The 24778-nt window shown below is 37.0% G+C and overlaps 1 protein-coding gene across 1 annotated transcript; it reads left to right on the top strand.

Moving 5' to 3' along the window:
* The first annotated feature begins 676 nt into the window (after nt 1-676).
* LOC139145959 (uncharacterized) lies at nt 677-9427 on the top strand. The gene is made up of 4 exons (XM_070717411.1): nt 677-1078; nt 4391-4529; nt 5831-6031; nt 6827-9427. Exons 1-4 carry the CDS (start codon nt 965-967, stop codon nt 7060-7062), a joined length of 690 nt encoding a protein of 229 aa, XP_070573512.1. The 5' UTR covers nt 677-964; the 3' UTR covers nt 7063-9427.
* The last annotated feature ends 15351 nt before the right edge of the window (nt 9428-24778 follow it).

Raw genomic sequence — 24778 nt, forward strand, 5'->3', positions numbered from 1 at the left:
TCTCTGACGGAAAATGGGTACAGCACGGTTAATCTTCATGGAAAATATTGGACGCCCCGTAAACTATGGTAAACTATGTCAAGTAAGTGTGATCCATACGCATTCATTGACTTTTCCATGTACTGCAGAGCAGAAAGAAAAGTTAACCTTGTTGAACCTGTTTACATTGTAGTTATGTTTCAAGTTTTGCAGTGGGGAAAGGAACCTCAATGCAGATCAAATACCAATCTGATTTTATTAATAATGTTCATATTTGATAACTATTTATATTTTGCACAGACGAGAAATGCCTTTCCGCCCGTGGCAACATTTCGATCTTCCAAAAGTACGTCATCGATGATTTGTCCTTTTTATTGTGTTTCTAGATTTGTATAATGTTTATTTTATTGTCTGCCAAAACACTCTCTCTACTGCAGCTGCATTGAATCAAATCGAATTTAGATTGCAGATCAGGTTACAACGAAGAATTCGCAATGTGTGACATCCCATAGCGTGAAGATCAAGTTTGTGTTCTGCACCCAGGCCTTTAATCGCATTTCATCGGAAAGGCAATGACTGAAGTTTTGTTCTGCCTGTTGAAAGTTGCGCCAGCACTGTAGACTTTACACACTGTCACAAGGGGAATCCCATCGGGGTCAACGACTGCGCAGAAAATGTGACGCGATGACGTCAGCGGAGGGTTCACTTCCGGGAATTCCTCTTTTCCGAGGTTACATTGCCCACCTCTTTTATGTCCTGTGCGCGGTGTGTGACACGTAACTATCATTTACAGACAGCCTCACATCGCTGAAAGAGCGTCGCTATTTTTAGCCAAACAGTAGGAACCAAACGGTGCGTGGTGTAGGGCTTTACAGCATCCCAACCTGAATTATCTCTCGTTTCACCAGAAAAACGCCGATCGTCGTTGCATCGATCTACAGTAGAAACCCTTTGTGTGTTTCATCTGTCAGTAAAGTCTGAAAGCATGGCGTCCCTTCGCAGGAGTTTGGCAATTATTTCAATCGCTCTCGTATTTTTTATCGTCTCGTGTTCAGCGGAACAATCCATCACCGACCAAGTACAGGACATTCTCAAACAGGTATGTGTGGCTCGGTATTTCAATTTATTGCTGTGACCATGGCGCCTGGACTGGAGGCGGTGGCAATTTCATCATGTATTGTGTGTACCATAGCAGTCTCAATCACCCTTCCTCCCTGAATGTCACCGTTCGTTGCGATGTTATCTTTTACTGGTGAAGTGCAGACGACCGATGACATTGTTTAACCATTGAAGTAGCAGTGAGTCCTCCTATGAACAAGTAGTATGTTTTTGATCCGAAACCTGAGGTCCAATGAATGTTTCGGATCTAGATGATGAGGTAGTGTGTTATTTTTTCCTGAAACATGGATGCAGCTAGCAGAGAAGCTGTACTGCAATACATGACAATACTCATCACAATAGCATTAGGGATATCATACAATCCCATACCAGCTAGCAGGCCTGTCCAGAATTTCATTGAAAGATTGTATAGTGAGATACAATAAAAAAACCGGAACGAGTGAAGATATTAGTGGACACCCCTATGGTTGCAAACTATAAGGGATTTCTCAGGGGACTGTCAATTTAATAACTCTAACAATGAACCTGATTCTAACCCTAGATTAAATCAAATCGAACAGAATTTCTTTGTGTCCACCTATCTTCAGTCTTGCTAAAAATTTGACAAGACTGTTAAAAAGTACAAAACGAGGAAAAATGGATAAAATCCTATCAATATGAATTGACAGTGAATCCTGTTGTTACAGCACAATACCAAAAATAAGCATTGGGTAGCTCGTTTTGCAGTCTTATGACTCTTGAAAGGCAATAGTTTATTGAGCCCGGGCACAGTGGATTATTTGTGCAGGTATGAGAGAACAATTACATGGTACCAAGGATACGCATTTTGAATGCACAATGTAGAGCAAGCTCGACCAGGCATAAATTTTGTAACATCTGGTGTAGAACATTCAACATAAAGTTCAGCATTAATTCATTTGTAGTCCATCATAACACAATCCAGTATCAAGTGTTACTTATCTGTGTACCAGGGATATTAATATCATCGGAACACAGAATGATAAACGGGAAATATTGCTAACTGGAAAACAAGGTGTCGATACTCTCAAGTGCAAAAATATGAATGAAATTTTTATGGACACACTATAGGACGTGTGGTCTTTTTGACCAAATGGCAGAGTGATAAACACAGGACAGGTCAATTATTTTTACCTACTCATCGGCAAATGATTGTATTAGACCGTAAAGAAACTTGTTCTACGTACGCTCTGTGGAAAGTCAACTCAGAACAAACTTGCAACCACCTACTGGCTTTTTTCAAATATGATAACATGACATAAAGTATCATAATATATTGTTTTTATTTTTCTATTCATGTAAAGCGTTTTTTAAAATCATTATTCATATATGACAGTTGATTGTTGTCTAAAAGCAGGTCATTGGTTTCATAATTTAGCAGAATAGCACAATTCAATTACCCATCTATTGTTATATCTATTTTAGTAGCTTCAGTTTGATAATTAAAACATTTGCATCCCTCTGATAACGATGAAAAAATGTTGTGAAGTTTCTCATCAAAAGGAAAATTGCACAACATTAGCAAGTGTGCTTACTATGAAAGAGGTAAAAATTGGTAATTTTTTCTGCAATTGGTATTTTAACTGTAGACCCTGGAGGGAGCTCAATGGTTGAACACAATGTAGTATTTATTGTTATGCAAATGTCAGCAGATACATTTTAATACAAAGTAGACAATGTATCAAGCTTAGCAAGTCATTCAAGCATTGTTATTGCAATCCCTAAGGTCACAGTTTTATTTAGCATATGTAATTTCTCCATAAATAGAGAAGCAGGCAAACATTTTCAAAAATGTCAGGTTTGTCATAATTTTTGAACACTCTCACTGATTGTATTTTACAATTATGAACTTATAAGCATAACCCTTCATTTCAGTTCCATAGCACGATTGGTTTGGATAGAAGACCATGTCATTTGCTTGTTATTAACCTCTACAATTATGACTTTATTTTTCACTTGAATTCCTCTCTCTCTCTCTCTCTCTCTCTCTCTCTCTCTCTCTATATATATATATAAAGGGCATTTTTTCTTGAAAGTCTAATCCATGACCAATTTTGTTAGGGGGAAACTTTAAATTTACAAAACTATGACTATATGTAAACCACGTTAGCCTTCTACCAGGCAATGACATCTTGTTCTAAAAATAGATGTTCTTAACAAATAAGATGTTCTGCATATGCAAAACACATTACAATGGTATATTCCCAATAATGTTGTAGTGCTGGGCAAAATAATAATTATCTGTAGTTATACAGCTTTCTGCAGTTTATACTTTCATTTAATATGTGATTTTAGAAATACACAGTTTATACTTGTCGAATACTTGTTTATACTTGTATAATCTCTTTTTCTGTCTGTTCACTCCATCAATGGTTTTGATACATTCATTTGCCCGTAAAAATACAATTCCCATATTTATCCAGTTTCTCATGCACTCCAGTCCTTCAATATCTCTTGTCAGTCATTGCATTAAGCTTGACAGTACTTCAGAGTATGATATATCATTTCTGTCAAGTGTTCATGTTGACCTACAAATTGATGAATATTTCATGACACAGTAGCACAGAGTCATGTTTATAATATTGTCTTCCATTTTAATCAGTGTAAATATTCAACACATTACATCATGAATGCAAATAGAGAAGCATATTAAAGAATTCATGATAATGAAGAATAATTAAAATGATTGCTATCATCCCAAAATGCGACTCCCCTTCTGTCAACAACACCAATACAACTGGATAAAGCAACGTATCATTTTATTAATTTCAATACATCATTTGAAAGTTGGAGTGCAAAATGTTAGCATTATAAGACTCAAACTGCAAATGAAAAAAATGCCATCTTTGTAAGGTTGTGGTCCCATAATTGCTTTAAACATTGACATGAGGTCACTGGTGTATACATTTCATCAGTTACATGTGAAACATGGCAATGTGAATATCTACTGTCAGGGTAATTGATAAAGCTAACACTGTTTATGCAGTAGAAATTAATCTTTCTCTGGAGGAGTTACAATCAAAATCTTTCAAGCTGCAAAACTCAATTGGCCAAGGCTAGGTTTAAATTGACATGTATCAGCGATTTTACAACATTAAACAGAGCAGGGCTGGATGTAATCTTGTTTACATTTAATCAGCTACAATGCACTAACCATATGAAGTGCATGTCATTTGAAGGAAATTAGGGTTAGAGGGTCATATTTTAGTGCATTGGCAGAAATTGTACAACAGCCATACTTGCTTACTATGTTTGCCGTTTATTTCGTTGTTAGATTAAGACCAACATAAAAGAAGGTTGGAAGGCATTGACCAAAGCAGTACAGCCATATGTTGATGAATATATCACACCTTACTTGCAAGGCGCCTACACATTTACTGATGAAACCTGCAAGGAATTCTTTGGAGTGGAAGGTGAGTGGAGTTGAAGACTACAGTATCTTTCCAATGTTATCACTTTCCATAAATTGTTTTTGAAACTGTAATAGGTGTAAACCGCTAATGCAAAGAAGGAACTATGCATTTCTTAAATTGTTGTTATCATTGAACACATATCATTATCAATTTTTGAAGAACTTAATTGCATTCACAAATGATGATACTGAGATGAGATGTCAGAAACTCCTTGATAGCTCTCAATAAACACACTATCAGTCTTACGACTGTACACTAAATAAAGGTTTCCCATCTTTGCAGTGCATGCAAATTTACCACAAATAGTCTCAGGCTTCTTATGAAATGGTCAGACCTCAGGTCATTTTGTATAAACCTTTGCCACATAGAGTGGTACAACTACTAATAACCGATCAATGTCAAGTATTCTTTGTGAACTTATTTATGGTGCAATTACTCAGCCTTTGAAATAACGTTAGAAAAATGACCCATTCCATCAAGAAGTATTGGTTTAGATCATTCTATCAGGAGGTATCGGTTTAGACCCTCAAGAATGTGGGTTATTCTGCATTTGTAAAAGCAAATAACAGACCCTCAAGAAATCCTGGCACTATAGACAATGAGAAAAATATAGCTTTCAGATGCAAGCTTCATTTACCTCCTTCACATCTCTCATTTGCAAAAATTCTGAAGAGCTGAAAATTAAAGGGCCAGTAATTGACATTAATTGACAGAGAAAAGTTTATGTATGTCTTTACTCACAAAGATAAACTACCTCTTGCGAAATGTATTTCTTGTACTTTAGTTCCTCCCCCAGCAGCAGCTTCATCCAGTGTTTGTTGAAGTCTGCATCTTTGAGTTTTGTCATTTTTGCCTTACCGCATTCCCTGAGTGTGTTGTTGAGCAATAAAGTAAAGTAATGCTAACTTTTGATGACTTTGTCACCATTTTTTGTTTTGAATGTCAACCATATTTCCTTGTTCTACTTCACAAGGCATGTTGATATATACATGTACATGTGTTTAGCTTGTCAACACAACTTGTACATGTGTAAACTGCATTGTTATTGTTGAAAAGTGAATTCTGGTCTAGACTGGAATTCAAATGTAAACAATAACAATGCATTTTACACATATAGACGAGCAAGCTAAATAGTGGATGTTTCAACATTCTATGGGGAGTAGAATATGAAGTTCCAATTGATAAAAACAAAAATAATAAAATTATCAAAAGCATTACTGGCTCTATAAAGAACTTTTCACCATCATATTTTTTCCAAAAATTCAGCTATATTAAAATGAAATCATTTTGATCGTTTTCAGCTTCCAAACTTCCAAGACATGCAGAAAAGAATGCCCCAGAGGTTGTCACAGCAGTGTTGACAGTGGCCTGGTTACTTGTTGCTCTGATTACTGTCATTTTCTTTTCTGCTGGTACAAGCCTCTATCTCATGGCTGTCATGTTTCTACTGTATGGAATATTTGGAGCAGCCTGGTGTCTCCGCAGAGTTATCTATGCAACTGGTAAGATTTATCTTACATGTATCTTATTGGAGAGAAGAAAACTTCTTTTAAGGTAGTATGGGCCTTGAAAGTGAAATATCTAAACTTTTGCTCAAAACTTTCCTAAATGAAACTTTAAACCATTGTCTCACCAAATGAAAATAAAAATCAGAGGTCAACATGCAAATCATAGTACTAGAGAAACAAATGACCTGACATTTAATGATATTTAAAATTTAAAATGGTCGCAATCCCTGTGTCAACTCTACAGCAAAAAATAACATTTTCAAATAACTAGGATGGTAAAAATGTTTCTTACTCCAAGAGCTTCAAAATTAGCTCCCACAAGTGGTACATCAGAAAAGATTTGTAAAAGACAAGTTTTGGAGTCCGAATATTTGCCCCCATGATGCCATTCTACCGTAAGTCACAGTCATTGCAATTTACAGATCCTGGCATAGAATTAAAGGCATTGTTTCAAGAAGTACATGATTCAACAGCAAAGAGTAAGCACAGCTTTGAAAAATTTACAACAGGAGTGTGCAAATCCAGTAATCAGAAGTTGAGGACCATCAGATTTCTTCTCTCAACCAGCTGATTTATGATTCTGATACCGGTAGCTGTACAAATTGTTAAATACTGCTGGATGTGTTTGACAAAACAGCAGAAAACCTCCAAATTATTCTATAGGACCATCAAATCTATTATACTGGTCCTTAAACCAAACACACACTTAACACCATATTCTCTAGAAATAAGGTCTTTCCACAGAAATGCAAATGTGAAATGGATTATTTATGCTTTCTTCCTCGCCAGGCTTCACGTTATATCTTTTGAATGCCCTGGCAAACAATCCCATAGTTGCAGCCTGCATCTTAGTCTCTCTCTACATCCTCCGCAAACTGCTAAAGAGGCGTTCCTCAGAGATGGGTCTTGTTCAGCTTAACCATGCAATAATGGACCTCCATGGACGTGTGGTTGAGATGGAGGGCAAATTGGATGCAATGCAAGGCTCAATAGATGAACTCAAGGCAGCCGGATCTTCTTCCTAAAAAGTTCAGCAAGATGTCTGAAAGAAATATATGAATTTTTAGTATGTTTATTTGGAGGAAGTGGTTTTACTTTTACCTTGAAGTCATGGTTTAAAAACATTTCAAACATACAGGGGGAACTTTTTACTCCCATTATTTCAATATTGCCACTAGTGGCTTTCATTGCTTGAAATCTTTGTTTTCAAAAGTTGTGTAATTAGGGAGAGATATTTACAGACACACAAGATAATAGAAAGTCCCTGCACTGGTCCTACAGAGCTAAAAAATCCACCCAGATACATTATACCATTTGTCATTGATCTTTATCAGAGATCCATACTAATATATCCCACGGTAAGGTGAGACCAATTCAACTGAAATCCATCAATTTGTTGATAACGTTTACCTCATCATGATTGTCTCTTATGTTCTAGTAATACTTTATAGCATTGAAAATGTCAACTTTTTGGAGTATTTTTTCATGTTGAAAACTCACCATAATATTGTACAAAATTTTTTGCATTGACTTGTTGTACAGTGCAGATTTGTGATGTAAAGTTGCAGCGCTTTTTGAACACTTACCAGCAAATTTGTTGTATGCCAACTAATAAATAATGCCATAAATGATTTCTTTTGTACGGGCCAATCTGTGATCATAATGTAACAAAAGTCTTCATTAAGGCTATTATGAATATCAGTATTTGTTTAATTTGTTCAGTTTCTCCTTGAAGATACCTGTTTTGGAGTAGGGTTAACTTGGACTGTTATGATGGTGAAAGCAACAGCTCTTGTAGGTTTTTATGAATTTAAAGTTTTTGCATACAGATTTAATGGACAGAAATGTGCTGCTGATAGTCCAGCTCAACTACCAGTACAGTCTAAAATCTTTACTATTCAAATCAAAACAAAATAGGTTTTAGACATTCAAGGATACCACATGTAAAGAGTGAACATTGATATGTAACATCATTAGTGAGGATTTCAATGCACGATGCATAAAGTAACCTTTGTCTGTAGTGTAGCATTGACTAAAATACATGTCATCCAGGGTGCGATAGTTTCAGTGGAAAGGCACCTCTTGGCAACATATTCAATACGTTTAGGTCAACCACCTTCCATGACCTGTGACCCAGACTTAAGGCCAGCTGCTTGTGCGTTTGGTCTGCATTAATTGTCTGTTTGACAGCATTGTGTTTGTAACTTTTGTCAGTTTTTATTGTACCTGGAGTATAGGATACTCTGGGACATGTTACTTTGATAACTTCTCTTAATTTCAGTAGCCAATGTGATATCCACTACTCTTATTTGTGTATTTGATGACAGACTTTTCAGTAGTATATGTCTGTCATTGGGGAGTGCAATTTAGCTTTACTTTGTCATACACTGATACTTTTTGTCAGCCAATTAACCTTGTCAGCAAATCTTCAAATTTACATGAAAGCTTTGAATCTCTCATCAAACTTGTCCATCGTCCTTGAGTTATTAATACCCTTTAAGTTTATAAGTAATGATCTGTTCAGTTTGTAATGTGCCTGACTGAATAGTTGGTTTTCAATAAATGGATATCATTGCTCATCTAAAGCTTATATCTATGAGATAACACAGATAGTGATGTCATACTAAGTTTCCGTATTGTGTTTACATTGGTATATAATTGCAGTGGTACACAGGTCATCAGCTACTGTATATTATTGCATTAATATACCAAAGTGTTTATGTGTCATTGAAAAATGATTTCTTCAATGCAATAAATATTGTATTAGCACATTATTATACTATCATTTGCATACATCATTGCTTCTGTACAATATATTATCAGCACATTATCATTCATTGTAATTGCAAAATTGCATACTGGTATATTGTGTGGTATTAAACAGCCCAATGATGCATGGATACATGTAGCTTTGATAGATTGAGAACGGAACCATTGGTAATCTGATAAAGCTTAGGTACAAAATTCAGTAATCCAGTTATGGAATGTACACTGTATAACGTTTATGGGAGACCACTCAGACAAAATCTTGTACCCCTTAATGTACCTTGAAATGGTGGTACAATTTGGAACTTTTTGGTCTTTGAGATGTGAATGTTCTCAATGTCATTTTTAGCTCACATTTGATATATGTATATATACCAAAAAGTAGGTTGGTGACATCTTTCAAATATGCATTATTGTTATTGCTTACTTTATGGAGATGTTAGCAACATACATTGTACCTGCAATATTAGCTAGACTTTCTATTGAACTGTGTTTCCACAAGATGACATTGTTAAAAAGACGAAAAATAATTATGTAATTTGAAATACTAAAGTATTTTCATGTCTTGATTATTTAATCTTGGAATCTTATCAACAATACAGCACAATGAAGCTGTTAAAATTCCTTTTAGATTTATTTCTCATAAAAGAAATTGATATTGTACTGGTAATATGTGGTGTATATATAGTGACTGTTCATAGAAGTTTTAGTACATGTTGAATTTGTCATGCAAAGCTTTACTTGTGTCTTCACAAAAATGAAAAAAAAAATCAAGTTAAATTCTCATGCAGAATTGGAAGGATTTTGGAAACCGGTATAGTTTTAAGATCAGCAGGATGGGATTTTTTTCAAGCATTGTATGTATTTATTCTTGCTCTTTTTATGTACAGAATACCAGGATGTGTGACCTTTAAGGTCACCATCAGTGTAACCAGGGTAATATTTTGTATGTTTGACCATTGTTGTTCTCAGGTGATTTGCATATGTAGAGTACATCATATTTGTGATCGTAGTGTAGCCAGACTGTTTCAGTCTTCAATGTTTGGTCTACACCAAAGTTTAGAGTGCAATGATATTGTGTTTAGTTAAGGAAATAACTGATGCAGATATATGAATTCTTGGAGTATTAACTTTAGTTTTTACTAGAATGTAATTTTCATCAAAGAGCCATTGTCATGGTTAGAAACTCCTGGCCTTATTGACTGTTATTTATGCTGAAGAAATCCTAGATGTGACAACAGTTGTTGGTATAATTCAAATTTAAAGAGCGATTTTGCACACTTTTATCAAATTTCTGGGTACACAGAATTAGGCACAAGTGAGCTCCTTAATTAAGATTAACTATACTGACTGCAAACTACTTTTTGATGTGTAACATTTTAAGTTTGTTGTAAGCCAAGTCAAAACAATGTTCAGTTCTTTATGGAAATAATCATGGATGAAGATTTTGTTACTACTTGTAAAGAGTTAACAAGGCTAAATTGTGACAAGGAATTATCAATTTTCTAATGACCTTCATAATTGTTCAGTATCAACATTTTTTGTTATAATTACAGCAAAGCTACATATGAGGTGCTTCTTGACAAAGTGGATCTTTGTATGTTTTGCTCAGTTTAATTTAAATCTAAATCAATTTGTATATAAGCTACGGGATAAGCTACTGGGAATGTTTCAGTTTGTAATGTAATTAGTCTGTGTAATCTTGCAAAATATTATATATTATTGCCTGAATACATGGCTTTATGTGCCCGAGAGCAGGTGACAATTTGCCGGATGCAAGGATGACAGATTGTCTCCTGCTGCGAGGGCACATAAATCCATGTATTCAGGCAATAATATTTTTATTTTTTTTATTTTTATTTTTTATTTTTATTTTTATCTCTTCTTACTAAACGCTAAAAGATATTTAGTTACATGCAGGGCATTCTCAGTAGCAGTGTGTGCATGGATATTTTACATTTAGTGTTAAGAGTACCTTGATGTCGAAATCGTCGAAGAGCTTCACTGGACCGGGTAACTATGGAAACCGGTCAGTGCATCGTTCATACGGCATGCTAACTCCTTGGATGTTCCTATTCAAATCAATCCATTGATTGTTGCACTTACATCGAGGCATGTAATAAACTGGTTAGGATCACGGTATTATCATTTGCTTAAGGAATGTCCCATTCAGTAAAAAATGTTGACTTTAAAAACATTCATGAATATCTTGTAGGAGTTTTCATAATCTTGTACTCTCAATGTTTGTTTTATTCCTGTATACTGAACTGGGTAATTTTTATAATGCGTCTGTCAGTACTGTAGATGATATCTTCTTAGATTTTAGGTAGTATCAGCTTGTGCTGATTGAATCTATGCACTTTGTATTTTGTCTACTGCGATTTTTCTTCCATTGAAACAGAATTAAGGGGAGAACCATTTGATGTGTGGGGGGGGGGGTATGGAGGAAGAGGGTATGGGAGCAACTTTTTTTTTCCTGTCAGAGTGACAGCAATTTTTTTTTTCTACTGTCAGACCTGCATCATTTTTTTTTTCAAATGGAGTAGCAGTGCAATTTTTTTTTATTGGTCATCAAGTTTGTAATGTGTTGCATATAAGGAGCCGTCATTATTGACGGCCTGAAACTCCGAAATTTCGAGTGACCCGCCCCCCTTCACCAACCATGATGAATTTAAGTAACCTCCCTCTCTAACTCTGAAATTTTGACCATTCCCCACTTAGAAAAGTTAAATACCAATACATGTAATTACAGCAACAGTAAAGACCTTTCAAATCTTGATGTACCCTGCTAGACTATCATCAGTTATCTCATGATGGTTCAAAAAAGGTGAACACATCAAAATGAAATTCAAAGTCACAATAAAATAAAAATATAAAAGATCACGCAGTATCTAACCATATAGTATATTGTTTAATTTGGATGGATATTATGACAGGGTTTTCACTAGGATATCTGACGGGGCAGAATTTGAAAGTACAGGGGGAGAACATGAGAGAGGCTTAGGGGGAAGTGTCACAGGGGCTTTCCCCTATCTTACATGGAATTTTTTAAGATATTGATGTGTGCAATGGTGCAGTCTGGTGCAATCTGAGAGTTTTTTAATTTGTTTACTAAGTGAAACTTTTAGAATACCCCAAGGGGGGAGAGCAACGAGAGGGGGGTTCCCCCTCTCGTATTGGAAATTTTGAGAAATTGATGTGTTTAATGGTGCAATCTGAGAGGAGTTTCAGTTTATTTTGCACTCGGTAAAACTGTTTGAAAATGACATTGAACACTGATATTTTTTACATTTTTTGCATGATCAGTTTTTGAGTCACAATATTCAACAACCAAACAATGACAATACAATTTGTGAAAAACAGTTCTGTTTGCCAGAGACTGAAGACAAATGAATATACAGGAATGGAAAATCTGTGACCTTCTTGTGTCATTTCTCCAGCTGCCAGCTTCTAATGAAAAGCCTGAATATGGTATGTTTGCGATCCGGTGTTTGTGGTCAGAAAAACAAGGCTCACACACATTGTATTTCATCATATTTCTTGTTCCTCAATTTTTCATTGTCAAGGTACATCTTTCTAACAAATTCATATTGAGAAAATAATATTGGTTTTAACACTAGTTTATTGACTCCTGTCTTGTGTTTTAAATTTTCACAATTTACAGAAGTCAAATAGTCCCCTTTAGATAGTGCCTATGCTATTGAGATATGGCAACAGAAATCCTGAAATATGATTTCTTGGGTCAGAAAATGGAAGGAAAACATTGAGTGTACTGAGGTGTAAAGTAGACCCATGTAGTGCATGCTTATATCATAAGTGCTGGGAAAAGAAACATAAGAATTGCTTGTGGTAAAACATTTGCGCCGCCTATGGCGGCGCGCCGGCAAAGAATACATGAGAATAAGGTTTCCAAATTTGCTTATTTCTGGTGCATTGTGACAATTTTTTTTTTCTCTTCTGTCTGTTATGACAATTTTTTTTTCTCAGGCCATGACAGGATCAATTTTTTTTTCTTCTCTCTCACCTGGTGACAAATTTTTTTTCTCAAAATCCTCCATACCCCCCCCCCCCAGAAATCAAATGGTTCTCCCTAAGCTTGTTACTAAAGTCACAAAGCTCAATGAGGTTAGTCTACCGGTATACAGCCGCCATGCTGTTTTGTTTACATTGAGGATCACATTGATGATCAATCCCAAAAAGTTCAGACACACCAAAATTGATGACATAGATGTGGGTTGTCGTGAATGAGAACAACCAGAGTATAAATTCCAGTATTTTCTGTTCAGAGACACAAACGTGGCTTTAGCATATGATAGTACGATAATATTGTGCATGCTTGAATCAGCAGCACAATGTTGACATTTCACAAATTGAACATTAGAGATTGTTCCATGATGGTCACCATACCGGTACACCAAGAGTTTCAGTAACTGTATGAGTTGTGCACAACACAGTGGGGTCCTTAAATGCATCATAATGAACTTTGACCATACAGGCCACCAATTCATCTACTGTGTATTTTCACTTTACTTTGGTGTATCATGAATGCACAATACTCATTGTATTTGCAGCATACTTTGCACAATTTTGTTGTTATGTTTAATACTGTGGAATAAATTAGCTGGTTTATACCTACGACAATTGTGCATGGAGCTGCATGTGTATGTTTATCTCTCAGAATGGATTCCTGTGAACCCAATGAAATCCTTGAGAGGAGTAGGTAGAATGTATAAAAAGTGTTTCCTATTTATTTCCTATGTCAATAACTGTGAGGCAGAATTGTATATGTTTGTGATATTTTCACAGAAACAACCAAAGATCTCCAAGCCAATAATAAGTTGTTTTCTTAAACATTACTGTTTGATAAATTACCAAATATTACTTACCGTTACATTAATCCCATGTAATAAAATATCATAGGGGGACAGCTTTACTTTAGTATGGTAGATTGTATCACTTAAATTTTGATGTACCAGGCTGCATGGTATTGTGTGTGTGTTTGGTGTGTGTGTGTGTGTGTGTGTGTGTGTGTTAATTGCAATAGTTGTCGACCATTACATACTTTGCCTTTACATATTTGATGGAAAATGTGTTCAAATGCACTTGACATTATGATTATTACAAGCTAAAGGCCCCCATAAGCCAAACGTTGTATATGTACACTCACTCTGGCCTGCCTCGTCGACTTCCCCCCCCCCACCGGTATTTGTGAACACAGCCTAACAGCATGAATATCTGTGACACAATGTTTGTAGTGTGTTCGAATGTTCAACAATTGTTTGCGGGCGTTGTTGTTTTCCCCACAAAAGAGAGGAGTAATTATGAGTGAATATTACTCATAAAATCAGATTGTATTTTATCAGGCTTGTGCGTCCTTTCTGTTCTGCAATACTAAAAAAGTCACTATAATACACAGACAAACATTTAATAATATACACAATATACACTATGACAAGGGAAAACAAACATAACATTAATGACACTAGGCGTGTATTGAATTCATGTGTTTTTTTCCTTGGTCCTCGCTAAAAGATTTTGGTATTTTTGTCCCCCCCCAAAAAAAATAATTTTTCTTGGGGGAAATGGATGGTCCCCCCTGAAAATCTTCCGGGTCCCCTGGATGTAATTCAGAACACTCCCTAAGGATAACCAAAAAACAGTATTTGAATATCATGATAGAGCGCACCCTCTGAGAAAATATTTGCCTACTCATTTTACACGTACCAGAGTGTAATTATAGCCCTGCAATTATGTACCTTATATGTTAAAGGATGAGCGAAATGATATGATAGCAGTGTATTAAATATTGAAATATTTCTTTAATCTTAGCTTACACCGTAAGTATAAGGGAGTCTCCCTCGGATGGTTAAATTGTGCTAAGGGACTGAATATAAATTACGTACCGGGAGGTTAAGTGTTTTTCAAAATGACGATGTATAGAAAAAAGTGATCCTTTAAAAGTGCTTGCATAAAAATGATGACCCTCCCTAATTTTCATGCACAAAAAACAGTGCCCTTCCCTGTTATTATGTCACAGTCGATATCAATAATATCTCAATTGACGAATTATTTCTCATTTGCCCCAGCTTCAAAGAAGACTTTTCAGTGTTGTAAATAATCACTTTTATGCAATGTTTCATCTGATGAATAAGAGATCACACGTCACGAGAATTATTCTATCAACTACCCCAAGTACAATTGGCTATCTCAGTTTGAAGGGACATTGGCTGTAATGTTTACCACCATTGACATTCGGCTGTAATTGCATAGAGAGTACTATTATTGTCGAGAAACTTATTACTAGGCAGATACTGTGTATTCTTGTCCCTCCCTTTTATATAAATTGTCATTTTATGCACCACTCAGATGCCTCAGAGCCACGTCTTTATTTCAAGTTCCACGTTGCAGGTCGAATCTTAGAAAATATGCTTTTATCATTTTAGGTCTATTACACTATGTAATGACATTTCTGTGGATATCTTTACCTAGTACTGCTTTTAAGACGTTTGCGTCCAAATATTTGTATCCTTTATAGCGGCCATCCTCTGTATTCATTCTGTACATATTGTATTTTCAATGTTTACTATTTGTTGATATTGTACTGTTAGCCTTTTTGTTTGTTTGTATTTATTTTCTCTGGGTCTATTATTGGGCCTTTGGGTCTGTTGATCCGTCAAATAAATAAATAATAAATAAATAAAAAAAATGGTTTTCTCATAACCAACATATACAACAGTTTCGATGAAATTCAAAACTTGCAAATTTCATGTATCCGCGTGCACTTCTTTAATACCTCCCACTTCCAGTAGAATACATGTATCAGTTATCAAACATCGTACTCTACCTCTAATTTTAATCAGATTGGACACCACACCAGATCCAAACACAACATGGCCACCACGCTTGCTGATACTATAAGTGATGTGTCAACGTCACTGTTTGGTTCAATCTGATTGACTGTTTCGAGGTGTCCATTATTTACGTCAGGGGGGACTCCGAATAGACCGCACCTTAACTAAAATAGAAATTAGGATATTGGATCGACTTTGCAGTTTACTTTTCACCATGGCATATGGCCATGCAGACATCGATAAATCGAAATGCGATTTGACAAAAGACCTTTTGGAAAGTTAAAAGGAAAATAAATAGGTATTAGTTAAACAGAATTTTGAGCATTCCAAACATGGCGCATTAATTAGGTGCGTTCGCGCGAAACAAATGAGCAGTCAGAAAACCAGCAGTGAGCATAGCGATGATCAGATAAAAGCTATCCTAATTAATGTCGTCTTTTAATGGCGATAATTCTCGTAAGATCTGCACAAGACGATATTACAAATGCTGTATGAGCAATTCCAAAAGTTATTGACAAGGCAATCTGAAAGACTGCACATTGCTGATGTGTTATATTGTGCACTGGGCATACGATTTATTATGTAATTCAATAAAATACCCATCGCAATGCCATCAGTCAGTGAACTGAGAAGTCTTGCTTGGTTCAAGTCAGCGGATTACTAAAAAAAATTGTAATAGTTTTTCTTGAGTCTCCCCTATTTCATTCAAACCTATTTGGAATTTAGCAGCCAAGGCCTCAGGCCAGGTTTTTCTTGCGATTTAATTGAACGCGTTACCCTTGAGTCTGCGCAGTAGTGAGTTAGTTTCTGCCGGATTGATTCCGAGAGAAACTTTCCTGTACAGCATTCACCCACAGGTTATCGTAAAGTTGCTTGGATAGTCGTTCCGAGACGGGCGGCCGCAGGTCGCCGTTTACTTGGTAAAAAAGAGTAAACGGCGACCTGCGGCCGCCCGCCTCGGAACGACTATCCAAGCAACTTTACGATAACCTGTGCGTTCACCCTACTCAGGCGTTTTACATGAAAACAGAACACAAATCATCGCGTTCACCTCATGAAGGCGCGACTTTGCACAATTTCGGATATTTACCATCTAGTATCAAAGTTTGACATATCGACGATTTCGAGACTCTAATGTCGATACTAGACGATACGAGAACGATTTGCCTTGTGCCACGGCCTTGTGCCAGGTCTGTGAAATCGCCGATATTTACCGGATATTTATCGGCGATTTGGGAACTCTAATATCGATGCTAGACGATACCAGAATAAATTGCTTTGTGCCATGGTACGCCGGGTCTGTAAAATCACCGATATTTACCGGCGATTTCAGGACTCTAATATATCGATACTAGACGATACTAGAACGACCTGCCTGGTGCTACGGCGCGCCAGGTCTGTCACATCGCCGATATTTACCGGATATTTATCGGCGATTTGGGGACTCTAATATCGATACTAGACGATACCAGAATAAATTGCTTTCTGCTATGGTACGCCGAGTCTGGAAATCGCCGATATTTACCGGCGATTTCGGGACTGTAATATATCGATACTAGACGATTCTGGTATCGGGACAAGAATGACTTGCCTTGTGCCTCGGCACGCCAGGTCTGTGAAATCGCCGATATTTACCCGATATTTTTATGTATACCTCAATTCTCCCCAAGGATTGACACTAACTTCGATACTAGACCATACTAGGTTGTGTGAAATCGCGGGTAAATATCCGATATATATCGGAAATTTCACCACCTTACAGGTCTGGTCAAACCCGACTTCCAAGGACTGACTTAAAGGTCTGGTGAAATGCCCACGTTGCAAAATCACAAAATACAGTTGATGGTCTATAAAACAGTTGCATTCATTTCTTTTTTCGTTTAGCGCGCGTGATTATGAAATATGGCAAAAGAAAAATGCAATGTGGGCGTGTCCCCCGAGCCTCTCCAGTCGACTTTTTTCGGCTTTCCGAAGTTTGCCCGACGTCGTATCTCATAACGGGAAGTGAAGTATTTCACACCTCCATAAGCTCCCCACGGGGGGTAACTTCTAGGGTTTCCGCTTACATGATCAGGACAGTGTCCTCCTTCACTTTGGATAGACGTTGTTCTTTTGGTGGCTGTGACAGCGGCAAGAACATGAACGGCTCAACTGTAAACTTTTTCAAGTTCCCGTCAAGTGTGGAGTGTTTGAACCATAATGTGCTTGTCTCGGCTGGTTCGTACGATCGGCCACGGTCCCTCGGCTGAGCCTGCCTCGCTACTCGCTACACAGAAGTTGGGACCGCAATGCAAGTCAACTGCATGAACACCAACACTGAACGTTGTGACTGCCATTAAAATGCACTAGTCTACAACACGGAACGTCGTGACCGCAATGCAAATCGACAGTAAAAAACGTAAATGGGACCGTGATTAAAATGCACTAGTACAACTACGACACGGAAGGTTGGAACCACGATGCAAATCAGCTGCATGAACAGCAACACTGAACGTTGAGACTACCATTAAAAACGAACAACAACACGGAACGTAGAGATCGCGATACAAATCATGGAGGTAGAGTCCTCCATGATACAAATCGACAGCAACACGGAACGCGTCGTTGGGACGGCAATTACTGAGGCTAAATTGAAGAACAACGGGGAATACCGGACCACGAGGAACGCGATGCAACTCGACCACAACATGGAATGTTTAAGACCGTGATTAAAATGCACAACACAGAACATCTAGACCGCAATCAGTGTAAATCAACTATAACACCGAACCTTGTTGCCTCGATTAAAATGCGTATGTCTGCTATGTATAGCAAAAGTTTCAATTCTCGCGAGCGAGCGTTCCTATGCCCGCTGTACACTGGACAAAATGACGTCAAATTTATCACAAGGGCTCGATTGCGTGTGTATAAGTTTCAATTCTCGCGGAGAGCCATTTATGCATGCTGTACACTAGACTAGATGACGTCAAATCTCTCGCGAGACTTGGCTCGATTGCAAATACGTACGACGCGACGGAAAGAACGCAATATACGGAAGTAGACACAGTTTTTGCGAATCGCCGAGAGAGAAGCGCAGATTAAACAAAAGACTAAAAAACCCACGTTTTTTCTTTATTTACCATATTTTTAAACAAAAATCAGTTTCGCCACTGTGGCGAATTAGGATCGATTTTTTTTCGCCACTTCGGATTTCGATTCGCATTGGCGAACGTGGCGAATGGGCGCAGCGCGAAGCCTGTTTTGTTAGCGGATACCGGCAGAGATAAGGCGGCGTTGGACCGCTATTCGATGTAAATGAACACACCTGTGACGTCACAGACGGCCAACCTTGACTCCCGCTGAGGGCGTGACCTGAGTGTCGCAAAATGACCCCATGAAAGCCGCGCATAGAAATATCAAAAAAATTAACACTTGCGCGTACTTTTAGGTTGCAATTTTGTTGCGAGTGTAATGGTATTGACCTCCTGGAAGATATTCTGTCACACGACCGGGACCATTTCACCAGACCTTTAAATGTCGATAGATGGATACGAGCGTTCTGTCAAATCGCGGGTAATATCCGATATATATCGGAAATTTCACCACCTTTACAGGTCTAGTCAAACCCGACTTTCAAGGACTTACTCTAAGTCGATGCTATATGATAGTTTTCGTCAAATCACGGGTAAATATCCGAATATATTATATATATATATATATATATATATATATATATATATATATATATATATATATATATATATATATATATATATATATATATATATATATCTCTCGGAGATTTCACACGTCACATGTAGGTCTGGTCAAACCCGACTTCTGTGGACTGACTCTAAGGCCGCATTTAAAAAAATGGTGAAGGGTGGGGCGAATTCGAACATTTTTGGGGTAGTAGAGGGGGGGGGACTTGAAAGTTTTGCTCTGCCTTGGGGGGGGGGGGCTAAAACAATATTATGCCTCAACATTTTGTCGTCGTCCAATGGTTTCAAATGTTAGTAATAATTAAACAAAATCTAGAACCGTTTTGCCGCATTTTATGTCTTTAATCTCGAAAAAATCTAAATATGTACGAATGCCATTGAATTTTCGTAAAACAAGTCGGCCTTTTAAGGGGGCAGGAGCTACAACTGTTGGTAATTTTTCAATATTTCTATGCAATGTATCAAACACAGTTTCTTGGTGTCTCTCTACAGCATGCTGAAAAATACAATATTCAGTTTGTCAACAAAGCCCGTTTGTCTAAATATTGGTGATAATTGAATGACACAAATGTATGGAAAGCCGTAGCTGTCTTAAGTAAAGAAAATGATTATGTGATGCGTAGTTGTTATACAGTGATGGGTTTGGTATATGGTGATGAACATTTGTTATATGGTGATAGCAATCCTTTATATTGTGATGTGCATTTGTTATATGGAGATGCACATTTGTATACAGCAATGGGCATTTGTTATATAGTGATGAACATTTGTTATAAGGTGATGTGCGTTTGTTAAATGGTGATGTGCATTTTTATATAGTGATGCACATTTGTTATATGGTGATAGGCGTTTTTTATATGGTGATGAGCATTTTTTATTAGTGATGCACATTTGTTATATGGTGATGCTCATTTGTTGTATGGTGATGTGCATATGTTTTATGGTGATGCACATTTGTATATGGTGCTGTGTTTTGTAATATAGTGATGCACGTTTGTTATATGGTGATGCTGATTTGTTATATGGTGCTGTGCGTTTGTTATATGGTGATGCACGTTTGTTATATGGTGATGCTGATTTGTTGTATGGTAATGTGCATGTGTTAGGGACTGGTCAGTTTCTTCAGCCTGGGGGGGGGGGGGGCGGTGGATTATTTTTGCCGACGTCAAAAAGTGGCTGACCCCCCCCCTATTCCAAATTTTGAAAACAGGGTGACCCCCCATTCAAATTTCGAAAACAGGGTGACCCCCCCCCCCCGGCGCGCGACATAGGTAAAACAAAAGGTGGACTATATATATATATATATATATATATATATATATATATATATATATATATATATATATATATATATATATATTACATTTTACATATATATTTATATTTTAAATAGTCATTCTATGTTTTTTAATGAAATTGTTAACATGTCAGTTGTAAGATAGGAATTTCAAAGTGTCAATCTTAAAGTTTGAATACGGTACATTTTGAATGAGCTGTATTTTGAATGAGCTGTGAATGTATTTCACACTTTCTATGCTTACCCAGATGTCCTGAACTGTTGTACAGAAATGGATGTCAATCATTAATGTCAAAGAGGAAAAAGCAGTGAATCAAAAACTTTGATGGGTGTTAAGACTTGCCAACCATCCAATTAAATCTCCTGAGGAGCCATAGAGAGCTTTTTTAGCCAAATCTGATGTGTACAGTGTCTGAGAGGACCTTTTCTTGTAACATTGAAACCATAAAAGCACAGCTAATAATGACAAAAACTGCCTTTTTAACTGTCATTTTGTTCATAAAAAAGCATCTTTCTACAGAAAAACCTGTGACACAAAGAAAATAATTGCATCAATGAGAAGGAAAGATATCTTGTCATTTTTCTATCCATAAAATAAGTCACTGTATCAAATATATATTGTGAAATATTTGTGCATGTTGCTTTCTCATACTGAATTCTCATAGAGAGAACAGAAAAGTATCAGGAATTTGTCATCCTTTTCATATGAAATGCAGATTTCATAATGTACACTTTCACTTTGCAAACATCAAGATATCTCTGATGTATTAAAGTATGGCGCCGAAGGGCGCGCCGAAAAATATGAAACATCCTGATATCTCTGATATATATGCCTGTATATTAAAATCATGCACCTGAAGGGCATGCTGAAAAATGTCTGATATATTAAAGTATTGAGCTTGAAGAGCACGCTGAAAAATATTGAACATACAGATATCTCTGATGTATGTATGTTTGATATGTTAAAGTTGGGCATGCTGAAAATATTACTTATTATTAAAGTTACGCGCCCGAAGGGCGCGCCGAAAAATACAACTGAATGAAGAAATTTGTGGCTGACACTAGCATTTTCGGCAATGATGAGCCTGTGTCAAAATTCAAAAACACACGACCGCCCCCCCCCCCATTGGGTATTTCAAAAAAATCTGACCCCCCCTATCACCAAAGTCAAAAACAGGGTGACCCCCCCATGAATCCACCGCCCCCCAGGCTGAAGAAACTGACCAGTCCCTTATATGGTGATGCACATTTGTTATATGGTGCTGTGCATTTGTCATAGAGTGATGCACGTTTGTTGTATGGTGATGTGCATGTGTTATATAGTGATGCACGTTTGTTATATGGTGCTGTGCGTTTGTTATATGGTGATGCTCGTTTGTTATATGGTGCTGTGCGTTTGTTATATGGTGCTGTGCGTTTGTTATATGGTGATGCTCGTTTGTTATATGGTGATGTGCGTTTGTTATATGGTGATGCACGTTTGTTATATGGTGCTGTGCGTTTGTTATATGGTGATGCTCGTTTGTTATATGGTGCTGCACATTTGTTATATGGTGATGCTCGTTATATGGTGATGCACATTTGTTATATGGTGCTGTGCGTTTGTAATATGGTGATGCTCGTTTGTTATATGGTGATGGGCATTTGTTATATAGTGATGCTGATTTTTTGTATGGTGATGTGCGTTTGTTAATCTTGATGCGTATTTGTTATGCGGTGATGCGCATTTGTTGTATGGTGATGTGGATTTCTTATGTTGTAATAGTGATTTATTATATAGTGATGTGGACTCTCCATGAAGTGATGAGGACCATACAACCCCTATTAATCGGATGCAAATAAGTGTTTGTATTTTAATGAGAAGTCTAACATCTTGAAATTTAGTTTTTAAACGTTAACTATACATGTGATACGATGTAATGAAATCAAGAATAAGTGGTCTTGTTACACTTTGTGAGTTTGTTGATAAAAAAGAGTTGGTCTCGAAATAAACGCCTATAGGCATAATATGAATTTTCCTGTAGGCAGGGCCAACAGATTGAGCATACGCATAATGCTTTCACTGTTCATGGGGAGCAAATGCGTGCACCCTTTTGAGCCTTCCTTTGCCCTGCTGCTTGCCATGCACACAGCTTCTTGCACTTAAAATATGGAGAATATTCTGACAAGACTAGGTCTGTCGACCTTGTGGTCTGTTTTCAACGAAAATGGCATCACCCCACGAATGGTCGACAGAATGTCCGATGATCAACTCGGACGATTCGGTGTGATTAGGTTCGGAGATCTCTTCAGTCTCCGTGAAATGTGTGATGAATATAATATGGCTTCTACGTCGGGTTCTTCTGAAAGTGCAGCAGCAAGAGTCAGAAGAGAGGCTAACATGTTGTTTAGCCCGGCAAACAGACAGGGTGGTGATAGGTGGAAGGGGCGAGGGCGAGGCAGCCGGGCTAGAGCAAAGAGAGCAAGAACGTGGACTCTGCGAGTCATGTGCTTGTCTGACAGACTAGCGAAGACAATACCAATAGTGGTGCGGCATGGCAAACCCATTATGCATTTTGTGATAAAAGCACCAAACTTGGCTCAGATGTGTCTTGATATGTGCTGAACAAATTCAGATACCGAGCCACTGAAAATCTAGCAAAAGCGTTGCCATGGCAACCATTTTTCTCAAAATGGCTGCCAGACAGGTATTTCTCACCTAGTAAATGTCAACTACATAAGTCGTTGGGTAACTTTAGGTTGAATAATTTCAATAAGAAGCTGTGGAAAGAGTTATTTGAAAATTCTTTTAAATTTTCTTCACGATCTGACTTGTTAAACGGGTAAATACAGGCAAAAAACACAATTCTTATGCATAAAATGCACGGTATTAGATCCTATAAAAGGATGACGCTATGTCAGCAGTCAAGAAATGTTAGGCCGTGGGCCAGAGGGGTCTACTTGCACCCCCAGGATAACAAACCTATCTTTTTAGAAGCCTTGGGATCCCTAGAATACGAAATGGAATTTTGACATAGAAAATATAGGGATGCAATTAACTGTTATGGTCAACTTTTGAACGGTACCGCAAAATAACCATTTTGCTATCCATGTGCTTTTTTCTTGTAGTACTTGTAAGTCATCTGCTAAGTTTTTTTAACGTAATCTGACTTGTCGGATATCATTAGAATGGAAATTTATTCCTCTTTAAAATGACATATGTAATATGCAATATCTTCGATAGATTTTTTTATGAAATGGGACCAAAACTTACCCAATACCCCAAAAATCTGAAATTTACCAATTTTTACCTTGGCATAACACAAAAGGCAATGCTTTGTATGACATCTGTTTATGTGCTACAAGGACATGTCAAAATGTGAAATAGACTTTTGATAGGAAAAATATTGGGATGCTATAGGTCTACCAGTCATACCTTGAAGGGTACCGCAAAATTACAGTATTGCCAACTCGTATGCATTTTCGTTTAACCTGTCTTTTTGTAAGTCATCTGCTGAGCTTATTTTTTTACATAACCTAGCTTGTGGGCTAACATTGAAAAGAGATTTCATTCCTCTTTTAGATGACATATTTTAATATGCAATATCTTCCAAAGCTTTTATAAAATATGACCAAAACCTACCCTATACCCCAAACTTTATATTGCAAATTACTGTCACTGCTTATCTCACTCAAATTCTACCAATTTTTACCTAAACATATCAAAAAGGGCAATTCTCTATATGCAATCTGTTTTATTTGCTACGGAGACATATCAAAATATGAAAGAGACTTTTAACAGAAAAAGCATTGGAAAAGGGAACTGTAAAGTCAAAGTATTGCGAATTGCATCTTTTTTGTTACACGTCATATTCTATCATTTTTTAACCTAGACAGATAATAAAGGGTAATGCCTTGTATGAAATCTGTTTTATTTGCTATAAGAACCTGCCACAAATACGAAATAGACTTTTGGGCGATGCCTTGTGTGAAATCTGTTTTATTTGCTACGAGGCCATGCCACAAATATGAAATAGACTTTTAACTGAAAAAATATTGGGACGCAACAGCTGTCACGGTCATATGTTGAAGGGTACCACAAAATCACGATTTTGAGACCCACGAACATTTTTGTTAAACTGTCTTT

The sequence above is a fragment of the Ptychodera flava genome, chromosome 12 (genome assembly GCF_041260155.1).
Source record: "Ptychodera flava strain L36383 chromosome 12, AS_Pfla_20210202, whole genome shotgun sequence".
NCBI lineage: Eukaryota > Metazoa > Hemichordata > Enteropneusta > Ptychoderidae > Ptychodera > Ptychodera flava.